A 20,482-nucleotide genomic window follows, 5' to 3' on the forward strand; every position below is an offset into this window, starting at 1 on the left:
GTTCACGGTCGAAATTTGATTTGGAGACAGGTATTTCAATTATATAAACCTGCATAGTGCATACACACATCATCAACAGACACAGGGTGTCCACTGCTGAACATGGGCTTCCCCCAAACATTTCCAGATCGACCTGTTAGAAGCGAATGAAATGATAACATACACACACACACACACACACACATACATAGTATTTACATATACCTCACTGGTACTGGCATTAGCTGCTCCAGAGAAGTTTTCAGAAATATACCTTAGTGATACTAGATAAATGTACGTACAATATATTTTGATGAGTAAAATTAAATCTATAGCAAAAAGAGTTTAATATGATTACTATGTCGCGAAGAAAAAATAATGACATGGTGACAACGTCATTCACATAAGGGATGTTTTTGACGTTTATATAATTTGTATTGGTTTATTTCAGGAGTTTTTCTTAACTTGAAATGAAGGTAATTTATATATTTATAATTAAATAATTTGATAGATTTTTATATTGTGTTAATTGCTTTAAACATGATGGATTATGACAGTTGCTTTTTGTTTATTATACAACGCTGACTCCTCGGAGACCTAGCTCTAAAATGACAAATAAGTTTTATATTTTACTAAATAGCTCAATACATTAAACATCTAGGTACCTGAGATCCTTCTCAATTATGATATTGATTTATTATTGTATCCCTCTCTGTTGTCAACTTTCATCGAAATTCCTTCAAAATACTTTCACAAACTTTCTAATTTATAATATTTGAAGTATTCACGCGGAGGCACATCATCATCATCATCAGCCTACAGCTTTCCACTGCTGAATAATATTTCGTTAGCCATCAAACATGATAAAATTTTATGCAGTGGTTTTGTATTGTTCGCTGAGAAATTTATTAAGATTTTTCGTTACTGCATTGATTTGTAATAACAAACAATAAAAAAATATACGTAGAATTAATTAAGTAAAAACTTCCTCCTTTTTTTTAAGTCGGTTATAAAGTATTATATATAAGCTATTCCTACCGGAGGACGGCGAAGTATTTAATAAACTGCGTATACCATAATAAAAAAGAAGAACAAGAAAAGATCGCCTACAGTCAGAACTCTAGGGAATTGCAAGCGCAGGGCTAACAAACAATCGCCGGGCTTTTATGGCACTTGGTACCTCGCCTCTTATATAATTCAAGAGCGAATACCACTACAAATACATAACCTTCAATTAATTGTTTCTAATCAATCACTAACATCTAAGGTCAAATAATGCGTAAAAAAAGCACTTGTAAATCAAAAATTTATAAAGGCTTGGTCAAACTGAACGCCTTTCTAACGCGCGTTATGCACTTGCTATTTAATCGCCTTATATTAATACCTCCAGCATCCTATAATTCCGGAGTCTTATATAATTCATGCGATTTATAGAGGTGGATTTTTGAGATGAAGCTGTAAGAACATCTACCTTATTCGCTGTAACTAAAATAAACTTGTGTAGGAGACTATTTATCATTTTTTAGGAGATGAAGACCCGCATTTACAGATTTAGTATAAAAAGTTTACACAGAAAGAATATGCAATGTATGTCTTTATTGATACGCATCCATCCTCTTGTTTATATGAATCAAAAGGCTTTATGAGTTACAGGTTTGACTATTTTAAGATGAGTAATTACAAAACATTTTTGTATACATTATGTGAGAAATGGGACTGCAATTCGCTTTTAAACATAATGAATATTTGTATTCAGGGTTAATTAATGTACTGCTCCCACCGCAGCCCGTGTCGCACTCGTGGCACATGATCATACGTTCCTGTACAGTTGGTGTTCCCTCTACCCGCGTCGTTCCCCGCGCCCCTCTTGGTCGAACGGTTATTTACTTCAAATGTCTTACATACTTCCATAAATAGATCCACAGTCCGAAATTCTTCCAAAAACTTATTTATCACAAACGCTTTTTATATTTTTGGGACCATATATACTTCAGGGGCATTTATATGTATACTTCTCTTCCCGTATATATTCTTTCGGAGCCTTATATACTTTCTGCGCACTGTTATAAACAAATATCACAACAAGCAATTAGTAATACTAGCGTGAATGTTTCTTTATAATTTGTTTTAAGTATTTTTTTCTATGGAGATTTGAACACCGCGGCTGCCCGGTGAGCGTATTTGGCAAATCGGCAACATAAACATTCGTGCGTTTAAACTTCAAATAATAAATCGTGTATTCATAGAATAATGTGTGTCAAAAAGCATGGGAATCGGTAGCACCAGCATCCTTTAAAAAGGATCGTCTGAACATTGCAGAGAAATACTTAAACTTTACGATAAATTGATACGAATACATGATGCAATTTATTATTCGTGCTAGGGGCACGAAGCTTCTGCTGTAGGCGCGTTGGTATGTTTCATTCTCATTACTGTTATAAAAAATATACGCAACCAAATCGCATTCTGTTGGACCGAGCCTTTACTGTCTACAGAAATTAAAGTATAATCTATTAGGCCGCGATTGTCGTCATGACAAATCAAATAAACATTTTCATATAATTGTTTTACAGAAGTAACAACAGTAATAATAATTGTCTTTTGCGTTATCGTAATAAGGGTAGAGCTAATAGTATACGTAGAATTCCGTTTGGTTGTATGTTTGTTGTGTTAGTCATTCGTTTTTGTAATTAGTTAGATCTGGTATGAAGGACATGGCAGCCAGTGTGTTCACTGGTTTTTTGTGGCTTCAAATCAAGGCATTATGAGGCTTCAAATCTATTTCTGACTTTATTGTAAAAATAGTTGGGATGGGTAACTACTGTCAGTGCAGTTATAACCATTATAATTACAAAAATGACTAAAATAATACTGGTTTTTAGTATTTAGTTTATTTAAATATTAGATCTAGTAATATTCTATCTAGTTCTTTGTCAGTATCTTGAAACAAAAGTATAAAATGTAGTCTATATGTTTAGGATTTGAGCCGTGTGGCTGCTGGAAAATTGCATCCAAATCTCTTCAGTGGGTTATGTGTTATTCGCTTAAGTGGGTTATGTGTGCTAAATATCCATGCTACTAATTAGTATCAGTTTCATAAAATAACACTACAGTAAAATGGAGCATGTTTTTTCGTGTTGACAAAATTAGCCAAGGTCTCTGTCTCGTGCATATCTATAATATTCATTTATACTATGGTCATTTCTAGTACAGATCCAATTTCAATGTTTGCTCAGAGTGTCATGATAGGATTATATTAATGACTAGATGACCCGGTGAACTTCGTATCACCTACATACATTTATTATTATTATTCATCGTGGAACGCAATTTTGCCATACCAATACGTACGTTATCATTATCTGTCTCTCGCTAGTCAACAGGACCCTTATTCTGTATGATATAAATGCGTAATGCGGCCGTGTCATGTTATCTTCGAGAAATGTGCGTGGAATGGTATTCTGTAAGCCAAATTTCTATAGTCCTTAACATGATGCGTTGTGTTACGTGCTTGTTACGCACTGTTAAAATAACGTGCGGGATAGAGAATAAGGCCCCAGTACGGCTTGCACGTGAGGTAGCTCGTCGCACATTTGATTGACTTCGACGATCTAAGTCATCTCCGTGGCATTTTGCGACAATAACAATAAATAAAGTTCTCGCGCACTGAACAATTGATGATAGATTTTAATTATAGTCTTGAAATTTCTTTATTTTCTATTTTTGAGAACCAACTAACACTTTTACACTTTATTTATTTCTGAAATGTTTTGTATTTGAACAAAATAAACCAAAGAAATCGGACCTCATATTACAACTATGAAACAGACTTATTTCTGAATACATCTATATATATTTATTCTTTATTTCTAAAAAGAGAAAAGACATGAAATGTTTGACAGGTAGGAACATTTTGTATTGAAAACTTATATTGTCGTTTTTAGTATTTTCCGTTATTTATTATTTATGTTCGTCACCGTTTAATCCATCCCTGGACTTCCACAAATAATTCAAAACCAAAATTAGCCAAATCGGTTCAGTCGTTCTCGAGTTGTAGCGAGACTAACGAACAGCAATTGATTTTTATATATATAGACTAGATGACCCGGTGAACTTCGTATCACCTACATACATTTATTATTATTATTTATTGTGAAACACAATTTTGCCATACAATACGTATGTTATCATTATCTGTCTCTCGCTAGTCGAGAGTACGGTTTACGCGTGCGGTAGCTTGTCGCACATTTGATTGACTTCGACGATCTAAGTCATCTTCTCCGTGGCATTTTGCGACAATAACATTAAATAAAGTTTTCGCGCACTGACAAATTGATGATAGATTTTAATAATAGTCTTGAAATTTATTTATTTATTTTCTATTTTTGAGAATCTACAGACACTTTTACACTTTGTTTATTTCTGAAATGTTTTGTATTTGAACAAAATAAACCAAAGAAATCGGACCTCATAGTACAACTATGAAACAGACTTATTTCTGAATACATCTATATATATGTTACAGTTCTTTATTTCTAAAAAGAGAAAAAGACATGAAATGTTTGACAGGTAGGAACATTTTGTATTGAAAACTTATATTGTCGTTTTTAGTATTTTCCGTTATTTATTATTTATGTTCGTCACCGTTTAATCCATCCCTGGACTTCCACAAATAATTCAAAACCAAAATTAGCCAAATCGGTTCAGCCGTTCTCGAGTTTTAGCGAGACTAACGAACAGCAATTGATTTTTATATATATAGATTATATCGGTTTGATCCAGTCCTATTGTGACACTTTGTTTAGGATACATAAAGGTAGGTCTGATGATAATGATGACAGGTAGGAGGTCAATTTTAAAGAGTTTTGTTTGCATAATAATGTTTTGCTTGGTAGTTGCTAGTCATTGAAGTGAGGTTCACTATGCTCACTTTGAGACTTTATATAAATCTTGTAAATATTCCTTTGTTTTAATATCTGTAGCTTGGCGCCAGAAAGACAAACCCGTTTTATGTACCCAAACAGAATACCATACAAGGGACGTAGACGTTATAATATCGAACATAAATCTAGCTTTTACGTAATTTATTGTCTAAAATTGTATAGCTTATGGTAATAAACTAGGACATTTTAATGCTTAATTGTGTCAACATTAGATAAATTATCTTTACGTAATAATTTTATGTAACTAGAGTAGATCAGCGCGGCGTGAGTCAGCTGTGGGACTGAAGCCCGCAGTTTTGATACATATTATGTTTGAATAAACAGTCCAGAAATTTGAGTAGGTCAACGAGTACTCCCGGGCTCTAAGGCGGCGTCACAATTAGGGATATTGAGAATCCACACATTTTTATGTAGTCGCCTTTATTTTGAAAAGAGTATCACTGACACGAATAAAATCGCAGATAGTATTTGTCTAAGGTCCAACAATACATACAATATTTGTTGCCTGGAAATTTTGACATCTCAAACCTCTGCATGACATCGTGTAATGCTCATCTTCTCGATACAAAGCTTCACATCTTTATTTTTCTTCTCTTCTTCAGTCCACGAAACTTGTTCAGAAACTTCGCACCAATCAGCGCTCGGATGTTTCTCCGAGGGGCTTGATCCCTGCAGACCAGACCCTGAGCTCCCCAGAGATTACCTTCGATCGCGGCCGCTCCAAAGAGATCACGAAGACACCTGGTGAAACATTCTCGGCTTCTGAATCTAATTTGGTAACAGAGTACTTTGTTTTTTTTTTTGGTTAAGTTATCAATGGAATTACTGACAATATTTTGTAACAGTAATTAGGCTAGGTTAGAAACAAGACCTTGGATATTTCCGTCAGAGGAAGCCTGCAGTCGTCCCTTATGCGCTGAAGAGGGCCACCGCGGAGTTTTAGTTGGTATGCCGTGCATTGTATATAGGTTAGGGACTCGGCCCGGCGGTCACCTGAAGGTCCACATTAAATCCGGGCGGCGCAACGCCTTGTCGTATGGCGCGGTGACCCCAACATACCCGCTTACTCGCCCCCCATGAAGGCTGGGCGGTAGTTATAAAGCCCTTCTCCGCGATAAAAAAAGGTTAGAAACAAGACCCGCCCTACGGATTGGGAGAGTTTGGAGAATTCCACTACGCTATCCTCTGCCTGTTGTAAGAAGCAAGTAATTGGGGCCACTCTAAGGTCCCGGGCAGGCTCCATTACTGCACGTAGTGCGTGTTGGACACATTATTGTCATGACTGCCAGGATGAATGGTATTGTGGAAAGCTAGGTTCATGCTGCCGATGACGTCGAGGACCTCCGACACTTTTTCCGCGGAAACAAAAAGTTATCATCAATTATAATAATTATGGATGGTAAGAGTTCATCTTTGCTCGGGTACACATGACATTGCTGAAAGACTCGCCAATGTAAGTATACAATTTTTAAGAAATTATATAGGAATTATGAGACAGGCGAGAGATTTTTTGGATCTCCCGTAAAAAAAAAATAAGTAAAATTGAATACCATTCTGGTAGAGCGTAATTAATTGGTGGGACTCAAACAGAAGCTGGGCATGTCTGTATTTAGCAGTTTAAGTGATATGCTGCTAATAATATTTTCCAAATAAGTTATCTAGGTTTATACCTTATGCAAAAATTACAGTATTTTAATAACACGCACCTATTTTGTCATTAGCCTACCAGGGATAATGAAGCCGGCCCAGGGAATGTGAAAATACCCAGGATATCCACGAAAGACCGTAACGCTGATTCCTCAGGCGATATGCCGCAAGGTGCCAGTCCGAGGGAAGGAAGGTATAGTAGAGTCTGCGCCCAGAAGGATTCTGGAGCTGATGTCCAGAAGGGTCCCTGGAAGCTGGACAAGGGCCGGTGCTGTGGGCGTCCTACTGGACCTAAGGTCTCTTAATTGTTACCAATATTATAAATGCGAATGTTTGTAAACATGTTTGTATTTTTGATAGAGATAAATGCAGAATCTGCGGAACTAATATGGATCAAATTTAGCCCACGGGTAGATCATGTTCTGGATTAACGTGTAAGCTACTTTAAAATATAGATGGCGCTGACGTCGTACTAATAGCGCTGCAGATTGCTACAGTGATTTAGGAACTTTTGCAATGGGAAAGGCTTTTCTTGCATTCAGAGCCGTGAGCAAACACGTAGTAAAAAACTGTTCAAGTGCCAGTTGCACTCGCGCATCGAGGTTTTCAAACAAACGTGTAGGTAGGGTATCTAAGTATGTTAGTTTAAACATAACTTTCTGATTTTAGTTCTTTCTTTATTTCAGAAATCCAGATCATGTAAGTACACAGTTAGATTGTGTTAAATATTTTTAGATGTATTTCTAAATAATAATGTTTCCAAGGTTCTCCTCAAGCATTGGACGGCGAAGACCCGCTCTCTCGTCAGATACGCGAGATACACCACGACACGCGCAAGAGCACCAGGATCATACGGGACTCCCGGGCGAGGCTGCTCGAGATACAGAAGGTACTATAATTTGGTCCTATTAATAACGTATTTAAATCTTGAAATGGAATGATTAGTAAGCCAACACTTCGAATTATAAAGTACTAACTTTTGCTTGCGGCTTCGTTCGCGTAGAAGGGTTATTGTGGTATAAAAGACCTGCCATATATCAGTGTCGAAGGGTCCATATAACCCGATCCCTGTCGGCTTCCTTTTCGTAATTTATGTAATATATTCTCAAACTATCCCCTCACCAAAATTTCATTGAAATTAGTTCGGTAGCTTTGGAGTTCATCGCATTTAGACAGGCAGACACACGTGGCGGTGGACTTTGTTTTACAATATATAATTACATAATAGTAAACAATGCTTAGCTGCGGAAATAGACAAATATATTGATAATAAGATAATACCAGCCCTATATTATATACTGTCCAATGCTTGGCACGGCTCCCCTCTATTACTGAGAGGGTTTAGACCTTAGTCCAGCTCGCTGGCCTATTGCAGTGGCAGACGTATCACACCTTCGTAATTTTTATGGAGTATTCTCAGGTATGTTTTCTCACGATGTTTTCCTTCACCATTAAATCGAGCTATAAATGACAAACAATACACATGTAACTTTGAAGGTTTTGTACCTGCGGATGTTCGTCTCGCCAGTCCCTTCCATTCCCAATTAGGTTATCGTACACTTCAATTAACAAAGCCACACAGTAATTAACGTAATAATATGTTTATGGCGAATCGGTGATGTCTTCCCAAATGTTTTTATGCATACAAGTCCTATCTAGTAAACATTATAAGTGCAGCGGTCGACGCAATCATTGTCTAGACGATTGGCTTGATTGGACCGAATGTTAACCTCAGACGAATCAATCAAAGTTATTGAAACGTAAATATAGAATCGCTTATTAGTTTGCCAATTGGAAGTTAGCCTGACAATGTTTGTAAAACAAATGTGCGCGAAGTTGGCGTACTGTTTATTTTGTGGGGGAGAAACAAGCGTATTGTGGAAGAATGAATACAAATTGCATAAAACAATGGTTACACCTTATTATTTAAATATGTATATTTTATAAAAACCAATGAAATGATAGCAGGAGGTTCGCCTGATGTTGCATGTTTTCCCACATTCATGATCCCTCAGAAAACAACAATGACGGAGGCAGACGTACGCGAGTTAGGTGAGCGGAACGAACTGCTGCTGCGAGAGATGGACCGGTTCGACCGGTTGACAAGGAGCGTGCAGCGGCTGGTAGGAGCTGAAGTAGCTGGGCTAAGGAAGGCACGGGAGGAGCAGCCGGCACCCGGGAACGTTTATGGTGAGACTACAAATGTTTTGGAGAAACTGACAAGGATCCATATTCTTGTCAGTTTCCCCATGGATAGGAAATAAGAAGCTCGATAGCCTATAGAATTTCTACAAATATATAAAGTGCCTGTCTATAATTCCAAGTTATAAGCATATACCACAATTTATTATTATATTTTTTGAACAGATGTTTCCCAAAAATATTTGGGAAACATCTGTGAACATAATAGTGTTCTGGGGTTTCATTTAATGTACCAAGAGGTGCGCCGGTCGTAGCGTGATAGTTGTGACTTAATCTACAAAACCTTGATTTTAAGCCCAGCAAGGTAAAGTACGACATCCTACTTCCAGAACCACATTTATTCCAAGAGGTGAAGGCGAACCATCCGACGGTGTTATTCGCCGGTGGAAGGAACCTGGACGGGCCCAGCCTCGTCGTCTGCGACCCCCCCACCAGGAGCAAATCTGTACGTGGATGTAGTCATTAATTGAAATTCTGTAAAAAAATTGCAAAATATACGCTGTTAACATGACTCGTGTTTGCTTTGAAGGAGGTCGACCTGAGCCGGAAGCTCAGCGAGAGTTACGACATGCAGGAGAAACTAGTCGCTGATAACGCTGACTTGGAAGTCAAGAGGTGTGATTTTTGGATGTATGATTTTATTTTAATTTTTAACGAAGAAGAAGTATTTTGCTATAAATATTGCGGTAAGTTAAAAAAAAGAGAGGCCAAGAAAGAGTTACACCAAAAAAGAGTTAGGTCAAGGATAATAATTAAATAAAATCATATGAACTAAGTTCTAGCGAGGGAATAGATCTTCGTTATGTATTACTTAAAGAGATTTTTGCGTTTTGTGACCAATGATAAAAGTAATGATAGCGAAAGAGTATGAGTTGCTCAAGACCGATAAGATGAGGCCAACGATCAGCAATAGAATGTGATATCATCATTAAGGCTCTTATCACACTGGCGAATTTTCAAGTCATAAAAAGTTTGGGATCACCGATGAAAGCGGACGTACGCAACATGTTCGTGAAATTATCAAGCTCCTTAAATAAAGAGGAATAAGATAGAAAATCACATTAACGAATTGGAGTTTGCAACTTCTGGATCGCCTTATTCAAGCTCCGTCTTGTTATACAGCTCGCTTTACGTTGCTGCACTGGATGTAGCATTATATACTATCGTGTGCATGTCCAGCATGCTAGACAGTATTGCCGGGTATACAGATTTATTTGTATCTATACGGATTTTAACATGATACAGATATGAAATGGATCCAAATATTTATAAAGATATGATTCGCTAATAATTTATACTGATGTTTTCCATTTAGATATGTTTTTCGGTGTCGAAGTAGAATATAGCTTTTGTAAATGAAATAGGTAGTCCTGAACTACCTAAAAAAATAGGTCGACGAAATATTTGAATACAGATTTTTCATGTTACTAACAAGTACATACACTGCAAATCCCGCAAGCAAATAATCACAAATAATAATAATGATTGGCGTTCTTCGAGACTATTCTTTATCGTTTTGCATCGGGCATCGTGTATGACTTTAGTTCGCTGAACGTCCAGATGAAGCATGTAGTAGACGCTTTAGTTCTTACGTAGTATTTGTATTCTCTTTGCTTTAGTTTCTTAAAACTGCGAACTATTTTCTTTAAAAAGTTTTAATATAAATTATTTCCTTTAATTTTTAAATTTTAATATTATATTTGAAATTGGATCACGATCAAGATGGCAACGCCACAAAATGACAAACAGTGAAAATACACAAAAAATATGCCGATTTAAATAAAAAATTAATAGGAATGGAGAAATCAAGGTGAGTTTGTTTTTCAGATATATTTTGTATAAGGAATTGATGACGAAAGACCAGAATCTGGAGACGTGTCGCGCTCAGATCAAGCGGCTCCAGGGAGAGCTGAAGCTCATGAGCAAAGAGAATGGTCTGCTGCACGAGAGACTCAATAAGAATCACCCGCAAGTATGAACATTTGTATAAGACAGAGGTCAAACACCTGGTCTCGCAGTGTACTTACGTAGATACTTAAGTGTGTATTTACATCGTTTTTCGTACATTAGAGGGTCTTTCGTATACGGCAGCCCATTAGGGTAGGTATGCCCCTACATAGATCATTTTTGTTTCAAGCAGAATTGCGCAAGTACAGTTTGAAGGTCGGTAAAAAGTTAATATAAACAATACCGCACGCTGTAATGTTGCGTGGCTCGGAATCATCTTCATAGAAATTCATAGAAACCAATAGTGTCGCTCGTAAAATTACGATTGCTACGAACAGAATATGTTTTCCTGCCATTATACTGACCTTAGTGGAAATATTAATAATTATTTGACCACGCTATGTTCATTACGCCAATACTAAGTATAATATCTTGATACTTCGATTTTTTGCTAAAATATGTCATTGTCTTATCCCGTTTTTGACTCCAATTTTACAAATTTCGATAATGAATGGCAACCTGGCCCTGATGTCATCTAAATGCTCTCCACACCAATTGTATGCCAGCATACCGACTAAAAGATGAGATGACTTACTTCTGCGCACGTAATTCGGTTCCGGGTTTCGCGAATGCATCCGAATTCACCAAACCCGTCTCTGTACAATGCCGCTTCGTGTCATCTTTTTTGAGGCTCTGTGGGTCAATCCTTAATGGCGGCATCATTTGTCGAACTGAATAGTTAGTAATAACTGAATAGTCCCCTTAATGTAACTAAAGTCTGGCTATTTATACCCTAGCCTTACTTTAAATGTATCCATACTAAAAAGAAACCCATGACAATCGGGATTACGAATAACAACTTTGATCATAAAACCCGCTGCGTAATATTTCAATTTTAGTAGCATTACCTTTATTGGATGGTCTTTGAAATAATAAAAGTGGGCGAAATCTAAAAAAATCTAAGTAAAAGGCGGAAGGGGGAATGTGATTTTATTGCGACCTCTAAAATGCCCGCCTCGTAAAACAACGCCTCAGTTATTGGCCAACTTTATATTATTATGAAATAACTCTGCCGTAATATCCGGTGTCGATTTCAGGAATGTGTAATTCTTCTTTGGTTATGATAACAGACTGATGGGACGAGCTAGTTGCTCGCGTTTGGCAATATACCATAGCAACATCAAATTCGAAGTATCGTATGCACTGCACTTTATCCCTGACCGTGACATATTGCTTAATTTATTTTGTACTTTTTACTCACAAAAAGAAACGCCATTTACTTGGATATTTTGTGAGTGATATATAAATAATCAACCAACACAATACCAGCGATGGGATATACCACAGTTGCTACTTTTTATGTAATATCTGCTACGGCTGACTATATGTCTGGAAGCTGGTGGTAGCTGGTATAATAGCGACCAATACTAGTGAGCATGCGAAAATACCTTTTATAGCTTTGTAATTAGCGTTTAACACAGCGTGCAATTAATTTAATTTAATATTTTTTGATGTAGGGTGATGCATCAACTATAAAACAGGACCTCTCATGCTCATGTCAAGAATCCGAAGATTGCGCACAGGTAACGTGTTGGCCTGGATTAGAACCGCCATTTTTTTTCACATTTATTCGTCCTGCGTTTATGTTATTAGACAGTAAATTTTGGCTAATATGTTGTGAGTGTTAGAGTAATGTTTTGGACAAAAATATAGAATGAGCTACACAGAAAAGTATTTAGATTTCTGGAACGACATTCCACTTCCCGATCTTACCTTTTGGAACAGATATTGCTTCAATACATAAATATGTTAAGGTCATGGTGTCCATTTTAATAATACCACAAGCACTTTCTGTTTGACCAGATGCTTTCGATTTGCAGAACTGCAAGACCTTGGACAGCAGCCACGCCCGTGAGCTCACAGATAAACTTGACAATTACAACAGTTCGAAAGCGGAACTTGTGAGAATAAAGTTTTACTTTGATTTTAATTTTATTAATTTAGAAACTCGTCGCGTTTGGTATTTATAAATATTATAACCTATTAAAGTGGGTATCAGATAGATTCACCTGGCGGCGGGTTGCCTTAGTCCTTGGACAGCAAATCCATTAGGATACTGTAGGAATTTATCTTCAATTCCTCATATCTCTACATAGGAGGAGGTGGAGTGCAAATTGAAGACATCTTACTGTGTCATTAGTTGCTTTGTAGCCGGCATGCACGTCACGCACAATGGCCCGACTTTTTTACGGGCTAAGTGCGGAAAAAGGAGCCCATAACCATAACCATAACCATAACTGTGTCAATAGCAATTGTGAGTTCTAATTCGAGTCGGCACTGACGATAAGATTGTAGACAATTTCGCTTTGCCACTCACGTACTTACTAGCATATTTAGTTGCTTTGTAAAATAAGTGTCATATTATCATTTAACTCGATTTAATAAAACAAAAGGAGAAGCAGCTAAGCAGTTTGGAAGAGGAAGTCCACCACATACGCTCAGAGATGGAGTCGGTGAAGGGACGCGGCGCGTGTCGCGGCGGCGGTGGACAGAACACCTGCTTCGAGCAACCGGTGAGATCGTCAATCAAATGTGTTATATGATATTTGGCATTAGATTTTGTCTGCGATTCCGCTTGAGTGAAAATCTTTTCGGTATTAATCTCTCATTATCCACTGTTCTACGATAAATAGTCTCTATTTTAACCTAGAACGTAGTCCATTTACTTGGCAACGTTATTAAGTTCTCTCAGTACATAAATCCAAACACAAAAACTATTGATTTGCATTACTTAAACCGTCAAAAAGTTTGACAGAATATTGATTGTCTTTCAGGCCGGCGGACCGCCTGTGCCTCCGATGACCAGAGCCGTGAGTATGATCTACTTTAAAACTTTAATCCTCAACTAACGATCTTGGTTTTTAGATATTTTGTACAGTCTGACAACTGATTTCTTGTAATGCTAACAAGTAGTTACTTTATCACGAAATAGAAAAGTGGCGTCCCAAAGTAAGTTATTTTTTCCTAGTGACGCTAACGATGATTTACTTTATATACAAATAGAATTATCCAGCTTATCAACAGTTAACGGACGAATTCCCGATTTTTTTAAATATGTTGTATTTTGTATACTTCTATTGAATGAGCTAATCACGACAACACAATGTTATTTATATATATATTAGTGTACGCACGACGCAAGCTGTCTGCGTTAATAATTATTGGTCACAGTTGATCCAATCAATACGTGAATATATTCTGGTCACAGTGGACAGATTTACAGTGTATGTGTAATGCTATTAGTATCGAAGACAAATATCTGACCTAATTTAAAACTGAGCTCACAACCTAACGCTGGGTAGTACATATAAAATTATGTTCTCTCTGGACTGATCCGTTCGTCAACTCATCCTTGTTTTGATTTTAGTGTGGCGTGTGTCCTCCGTGTCCAGCGCCATGCAACCCCAACGCGCCACCAACTCCTGCGGAGAAAGAAGCACAAAAGTTGAGCATTCAATTGCGACAAACAGAAGAAAACTTCAAAACGAAAGTCACTGAGGTACCCTTACATTATAGCAACAGGGTGGAGACCAAATATAACTTATGTTTTTTGTATGTAGCTCATGTTTTTTCTTTTTTGAATTCATGCATATCCTGTGTATTATAAGTTCTTCAAAGTCGTAAGATAGTATCGAATAAGAAAAGTGGTTGCTTGCTCCAAAAACATGCCAGTATTTGATATTGAATATACTTATATCGTTTGAACACTACTTGTTGAAACGAGCTCTACTAAAACTGGCATTTCACCAGTGTAGAGGTAGCACAGTTAGTATGTCATCTCCCATACCATAATATTTAATCATCTCACTATAATAAATTAAAAACTTTCAACCTTCTAGTGTGCAATGCTCCGAGCGGAGCTTCTAAAGAAGAAAGAAGAGTGCGAAAAGGACAGATGCCAGCTGCGCGAGACGCAGAATAAGCTGCGAGAATTGGAGATGAAGTTCGAAGGGCTCGCGACGGTGACCAACATGACGATGGGCACCAAGGAGCAGGCCTTCGAGCAGGAGGTGAACATGCGCGCGCTGAAGCAGTGCTACCGCGAAGCGAGGGAGGAGATCGACGAGCTGCGGACCCTGATGAAGGAGCAGAATGATCAGTTGCAGGATTACAGAGTCAAGGTATTGACGTTGTGGCGGATATTGGCGACATTCCTTTGATTGAAAGGGTTTGATATAAGATTTGTGATAAAACGATAAAGAACAATTTAAGCTGGCACTTGCACAATTTACAATTAAAATTAAACCATCAAATTTTTTATATCTATCTTAACATGCGGTGTATGCGGTGTAAGAAAACATTATATTAATTTTAATCAGAGAAATATTATAATATAATCTTCGCCAGCGTGGTACTCGGGGGATTATTGCAGAATTACCTAATCTATTTGTTTCTCCTTAGTACCTGCAAGCCCAGCAGTTGGTGGAGGAGCAGCGCCGGCAGATGGACATGATGGACATGGACAACACCCGGATCAGCGAGCAGATCAACCTCGAGATACAGAGGGTTAAGGTAACCATAAAATGCATTCAACTTAGGAGACCGTCCATCAATTATGCAGATATTAAATTCCGTATTAGCAGATTAACAAGAAGTGCTATCTCCATTACAATTTACCATAACATGGCTATTTTCACAAATCTTTTTGATGTCACTAGATTCGCTTGGTTATAAGCTACCCTTATTGCGTCGTCTTAAAATTCTCCCCGTGTAACCGAAGGCAGTTGGCTGAAATAAAACGAACAACATCATTTATATCCAAAGTCTGATAGAGATAACATATATATAATGAATTGCCTCATAATATGTAAAACATAATATAACATAAAACATTCCTTACAGCTGAAGTTCCAGGAGAAGCTGCAGGAGCTGGCGCCGATCCCGGACCTGCTGAAGGCGACGCAGATGCGGTTGAAGGACGCTCAGCAGGCGCAGGCCATCGCCGAGCACAACGCCGAGCAGCTCGCCAGGGAACTCAACTGTGCGAGAGAGAAGGTAGCCTTAACGCTAGTCATCTTCTTACACATGTAGAAAAAATTGTTTACTTAAAAAGAACTATATAACACTTGCTTTTTCTCGCGGTTCCACCCGCGTGAAATGCTTTTTCCGGGATAAAATCTCGTTTTATATTTTCCTGTAATAAAATAGAGCCTATATTTTACGTTAGACTTCTAATAAAAACTGCATTCAATTCCATGTAGTAGTTTTTCTTCAATATTCATAATGTACAGACATTGGCTTGTTACAATTTTATTATATTAATAAGGTCACAGCTCAATCAAAGGGATCAGGAAGAGGTGCTAATGGACAGGGCTTTACTGTTAATTTTAATACCTGACAGAAGGGAATCCATCACTATATCGAAAGGCATTCTCGCTAAATAGGGAATCATAGATTTTTCGATAGCCCGACTTGACGTAAGGAAATGGGGGGCTCACTATATACTTTCACGTGTCCAGGTTCACGTGCTGCTCCACAACAGCATGAAGCCACCGGAGAAGCCGCCAGAACGCGGCGGCGATGAGAAGCAGCTCGCGATGTTGAACCAGCGCGTCGGCCAGCTCACCGACGCCAACATGACGCTCAAGGGAGAGATCGAACGGCTCAAGTAAGTAATATAATCACGCTTTTCAAGAGTAGGTGTAGATACCACTCGCAGGCTTATGTCACTCGGCCGAAGAAACGCCGGGGAACCGAACCATGGGTCGGGGGGATAACAAGATTTCTTTAGAGAGGTTCCTTTTAGTTTGATGCGCAGCCCTGACGCTCGATCGATAGTTTGTCGATTCTTTGTGTTCTGAATACAAAGGAATTGCACTCTAATAAGCATGGCTATAAGGTGTTCTATACAATCAATGAAGTATGTTGTAATAATTTTCACAATAAGGAAGTGCAGCTACTATACATAGTAGTACATTCAGTACTTCTTGCAATTAGTGCAGCAATGATTGCGGTTGTATCTGTTCCTTGATTGGCTCCAGGACTTATGAGAAGATTCATTTATTTTTATTCTTAGATTGTGATATTGTATTACATAATTATTTCATTGAGTTATCCAAGTTGTTATTGTTGTCGACTGTCTCATGACTTTCTGTAGGTCTTTATCCGTGACTAGTATAGTGAGGATTATATACATATAAATTTAGGTTTTAGCCCATATTTGGTGACAAAATTAATGCAATGTCTAATAGCTCAAGAAAATTAGAGGTTATACATTTGTCCAGAAATTTTAATAACAGTAGACCTAGCAGTACTCTTCATTTATATCCTTTTCCAGGTCTAACGTGATCCGCATGGAGGAGAGCGTGCTGGCGAACGAGAAGCGGTTGCAGGAGAAGATGCACGAGTGCGCGCAGATCGGCGGCGAACTAGACAGAGCCCGCGACGAGGCCGCGAGAGCGCTGCAGCGAGCCAACGAACGCACGGACACCATACGCAAGTACGTACTGATAGCGATGTCTGAAATGAAATCATATCTGAGCGACGAATATATCGAATATGAATTATATAAATATTTGGTAATTGTCAAACTTTTCTGCGTAGTTTTATCTATATTATTTATTTCTAGGACAATTTTTATTTGATTACTTTTTTTTAAGTAAATAGTTTAATTATTGTGTTTTTTTTTTAAATCAAAACTTTAAATAGCTTCATTTAAACGTTTGCTGATTGTCGCTTAGATATGATTGCTTTTCAAGCGTCGATATATAATAACCGACATAATTTGAGCAATGAACAAGGAACGCGAAGACTATATTTATACTATGTAGTAACGTCAAGTTTAATGTAGTATCTTTGCCCTGCCAGGGTAAAAAATGTTCTTGACTGCGTCGGTGGGGTAGTTGTATTACGGTACGAATACAGAGCTGAGGTCTCGGGTTTGATTCCCGGGTTGGCGGGTAAAGTGATAATGGGTTTTTCTACTTAGTATCAGCATGGACTCTGGAATTTGTAACCGATATGGCGAGAGGTGCCTATCCCATTATGGGACGGAATACACACGGCAGGAGGTGTATCTACCTATTGCCCCTCTGCCTACCCCTTCGACACGATAAAAAGCGTGAGTGTGTGTGATAAAAAATGTCGGTCTTTTATAATGATGAGTCATGATCATAAACAGTGATAGTACATTAAATAATCAAGTAATGACAGTCCACTAGGTTCACACTCAGATAGAACCTTATCTTTTTATTGGCTCAAGTCTTACTTCTCAATACGCGTTGATTTGATACATTCTGTTCGCCACCAGATGTCTGCAGACCACTATAGCCGAGCTGGAGAGGCAGCTGGCGTCGTCGCGGGCACAGGTTAAAACTGCAGACAAGGAACGAGAAGAGGTAACACTGCTAACTCTTGCTTTTTAGGGTTCCGTACTTCAAAAGGTTATAGGATCACCTGATTGTCTGTTTATCAAGACCCTTTATCTCAGTAACCCACAGAGATATAAAGTTAAAATTTAAATACAGTAATCGGGACAATGGTTTCTTAACTACGTATTAACAAAATTAAACTTGTATGTGAATGCGACAAAGGATATTGCCGTTTATGTTAAATATTTTCGCAAAATTTGAGATTTCAAAAGGAAATTAAAATCTCTAAGGTACTTCCTGTTGACCTGAATTTGGCAAGTAGCAATGTCTTTCAATGGATGTAAAGCAAAAATCTAAGAAAAATACCCTCCACACAAAAACTACTAAAAAGCAAAAAAAGTACAGCGCTAATGTGTTTCCATCCTCCCCGGTCCAGGCTTATTTCCCGCATCCATTTTTGGGTAAAAATATGACTGGGTTATTTTAAACAAACAACCAAATATTATTTTTTATGTTTAGAGATCGATTGTATTGTGGCTATTAATTTAATTTTAATTGCTGTTTGCTCCACCATGAGTCTCAATCACCTTTTACTAACACCTAGTCATTGCAATCATTTTAATGAGCCCAAACACTAATTGTGCCGTAAGTTGCCGAGAAGTCCGATATCTCGCAGAATATACGATGCCGCAGCATCAGCTGAAGGTTGCCATGTCTTGAAAACATCACAGAAATAATAATATAAGAAGCGGACTGGTGAAAATAGAAAAAGAGCTGATGATCTTCATACGCTTAAAACGCCTTCCTATATTACAGCTAAGAACCATCTTGATGACGCATGTTTAAAAAAACACATCAAATCTCGGTCTATTCATTTGGAAGCTACGATGTTATATATCGTAGCTTCCAAATGAAGAAATGAAATGAATGAATAAATGAATTATGGAAGCGGCGATAGCCTAGTTGGGTGTGGAACGGACTGCGAAGACGAATGTCCGCAGGTTCAAAACCCTAGGGCACACACCTCTGACTTTTCTAAAATCATGTGTGTATTTGTGAAGTTATCGTTCGCTTTAACGGTGAAGGAAAACATCGTGAGGAAACCTGCACATCTGAGAAGTTCTTTATAGGAATTTCGAAGGAGTGTGAAGTCTACCAATCCGCACTAGGCCAGCGTGGTGGACTAAGGCCTAATCCCTCTCTGTAGTAGAGGAGGCCCGTGCTCAGCAGTGGGCAAGTATATAATACAGGGCTGATATTATTATTATATTATTTTATATTATATTATATGCAGTCATATAGATATACAGATACTTAAACATAACCCCTCTTTTCCGTTAGAGTTTAAAAAAAAGTAGATATTAAAAAAAATATTACTTCCGGTTTGTGCAATAACCGTGTCTAGGGATCGGACGGCAAAGTTAAGTTTGTTAACTTTGAATAGACATGTACTTAGATACCTTTCCTACAAGTTTGTACACAACCCTCGGTGCGCGAGTCTAACGCGCAATTGTCCAGTTTTTTCTTTTTCCATAATATGACCTTTAAGAGTTATAGAAGACGTGACCGCTTACTTTCGCTAGGTGCAGACTGATAATAAGCATCTATAGCGACGTATTATGTCTGCATTTAAGTTATAAAAATATTGTCTCTAGGTGATGAGTTATTATAATATCAATAGTGTCTCTTCACTTTAATAGTAATCAGATAAAAAATGATTCCAAAGAAAATTTATTTTCATTACAACACTTTCTGCTTCCAGCTGCAATGTCGAATGCAGTGCCAGATCAAGCGTCTGAACGAGAACTTCGAGCAGGCGCAGCTGCGCATCCTCGGACTGCAGACTCAAGTGCAGACGCTCAGGAGGACCGTGTCCAGCACCGGCGAGGGCGAGGGCGACGCCGACCAGCAAGAGTGCGCCTGCAAGAACTTCTTCGACAACCCTTGATGCTTCTGCAATTTTGAAGTTTATCCTGCCTTTGTGATGTTGGCAGAGCTACGTCTTCGATATTGTATAGTATCATGCTCCTAATGTTCGTTTCTATCTATATTTCCTTAACTTAGGGGAATTTGATTCACTGCTTCTATTTGGGTGCATAACTTATGAATAAATTTTATGCTGCTAGTATTGTATGTATTTTAAGTATGAGGCAGGGGATGGTTGGGCTGCCTTTATCAGTCCGCCTTTCAGCGACTCCCGTGATGAGGCCTAGAAATTCATTATTGTTATTTTAACTGAGGTCGTTAGATACTGGAACTTGATCCGGTAACGAAACTTGAGATTATAATGCGTTGACAGTTCAATGTTAAGCAATGAATGTTATAAAATTGAAAGTAATGACAAAAATAAAATTTTAACGTATCAAATAGTTTTATTATGAATAGCAAATAATA

At 37.9% G+C, this 20,482-nt stretch overlaps 1 protein-coding gene across 2 annotated transcripts; it reads left to right on the top strand.

Moving 5' to 3' along the window:
* Positions 1-355: 355 nt before the first annotated feature.
* Positions 356-20,450, top strand: LOC115441426 (rho-associated protein kinase 2). Of its 2 annotated transcripts, none has more exons than XM_030166210.1 (21): positions 356-455; positions 5,525-5,698; positions 6,644-6,865; positions 7,256-7,268; positions 7,334-7,458; positions 8,585-8,759; positions 9,101-9,216; positions 9,301-9,386; positions 10,599-10,743; positions 12,236-12,301; positions 12,599-12,679; positions 13,172-13,291; positions 13,553-13,588; positions 14,146-14,277; positions 14,618-14,899; positions 15,180-15,290; positions 15,621-15,773; positions 16,238-16,386; positions 17,056-17,217; positions 18,028-18,115; positions 19,851-20,450. In XM_030166210.1, the coding sequence occupies exons 1-21, from the start codon at positions 450-452 to the stop codon at positions 20,034-20,036; spliced, it is 2,628 nt and encodes an 875-aa protein (XP_030022070.1). In that variant the 5' UTR covers positions 356-449; the 3' UTR covers positions 20,037-20,450. The 2 variants fall into 2 exon arrangements, with proteins under 2 accessions (XP_030022070.1, XP_037299943.1); XM_037444046.1 differs by lacking the exon at positions 356-455 and adding an exon at positions 2,467-2,563 and having other exon boundaries at positions 19,851-20,036.
* The last annotated feature ends 32 nt before the right edge of the window (positions 20,451-20,482 follow it).

This window comes from Manduca sexta, chromosome 27 (assembly GCF_014839805.1).
Source record: "Manduca sexta isolate Smith_Timp_Sample1 chromosome 27, JHU_Msex_v1.0, whole genome shotgun sequence".
Classification (NCBI taxonomy): domain Eukaryota; kingdom Metazoa; phylum Arthropoda; class Insecta; order Lepidoptera; family Sphingidae; genus Manduca; species Manduca sexta.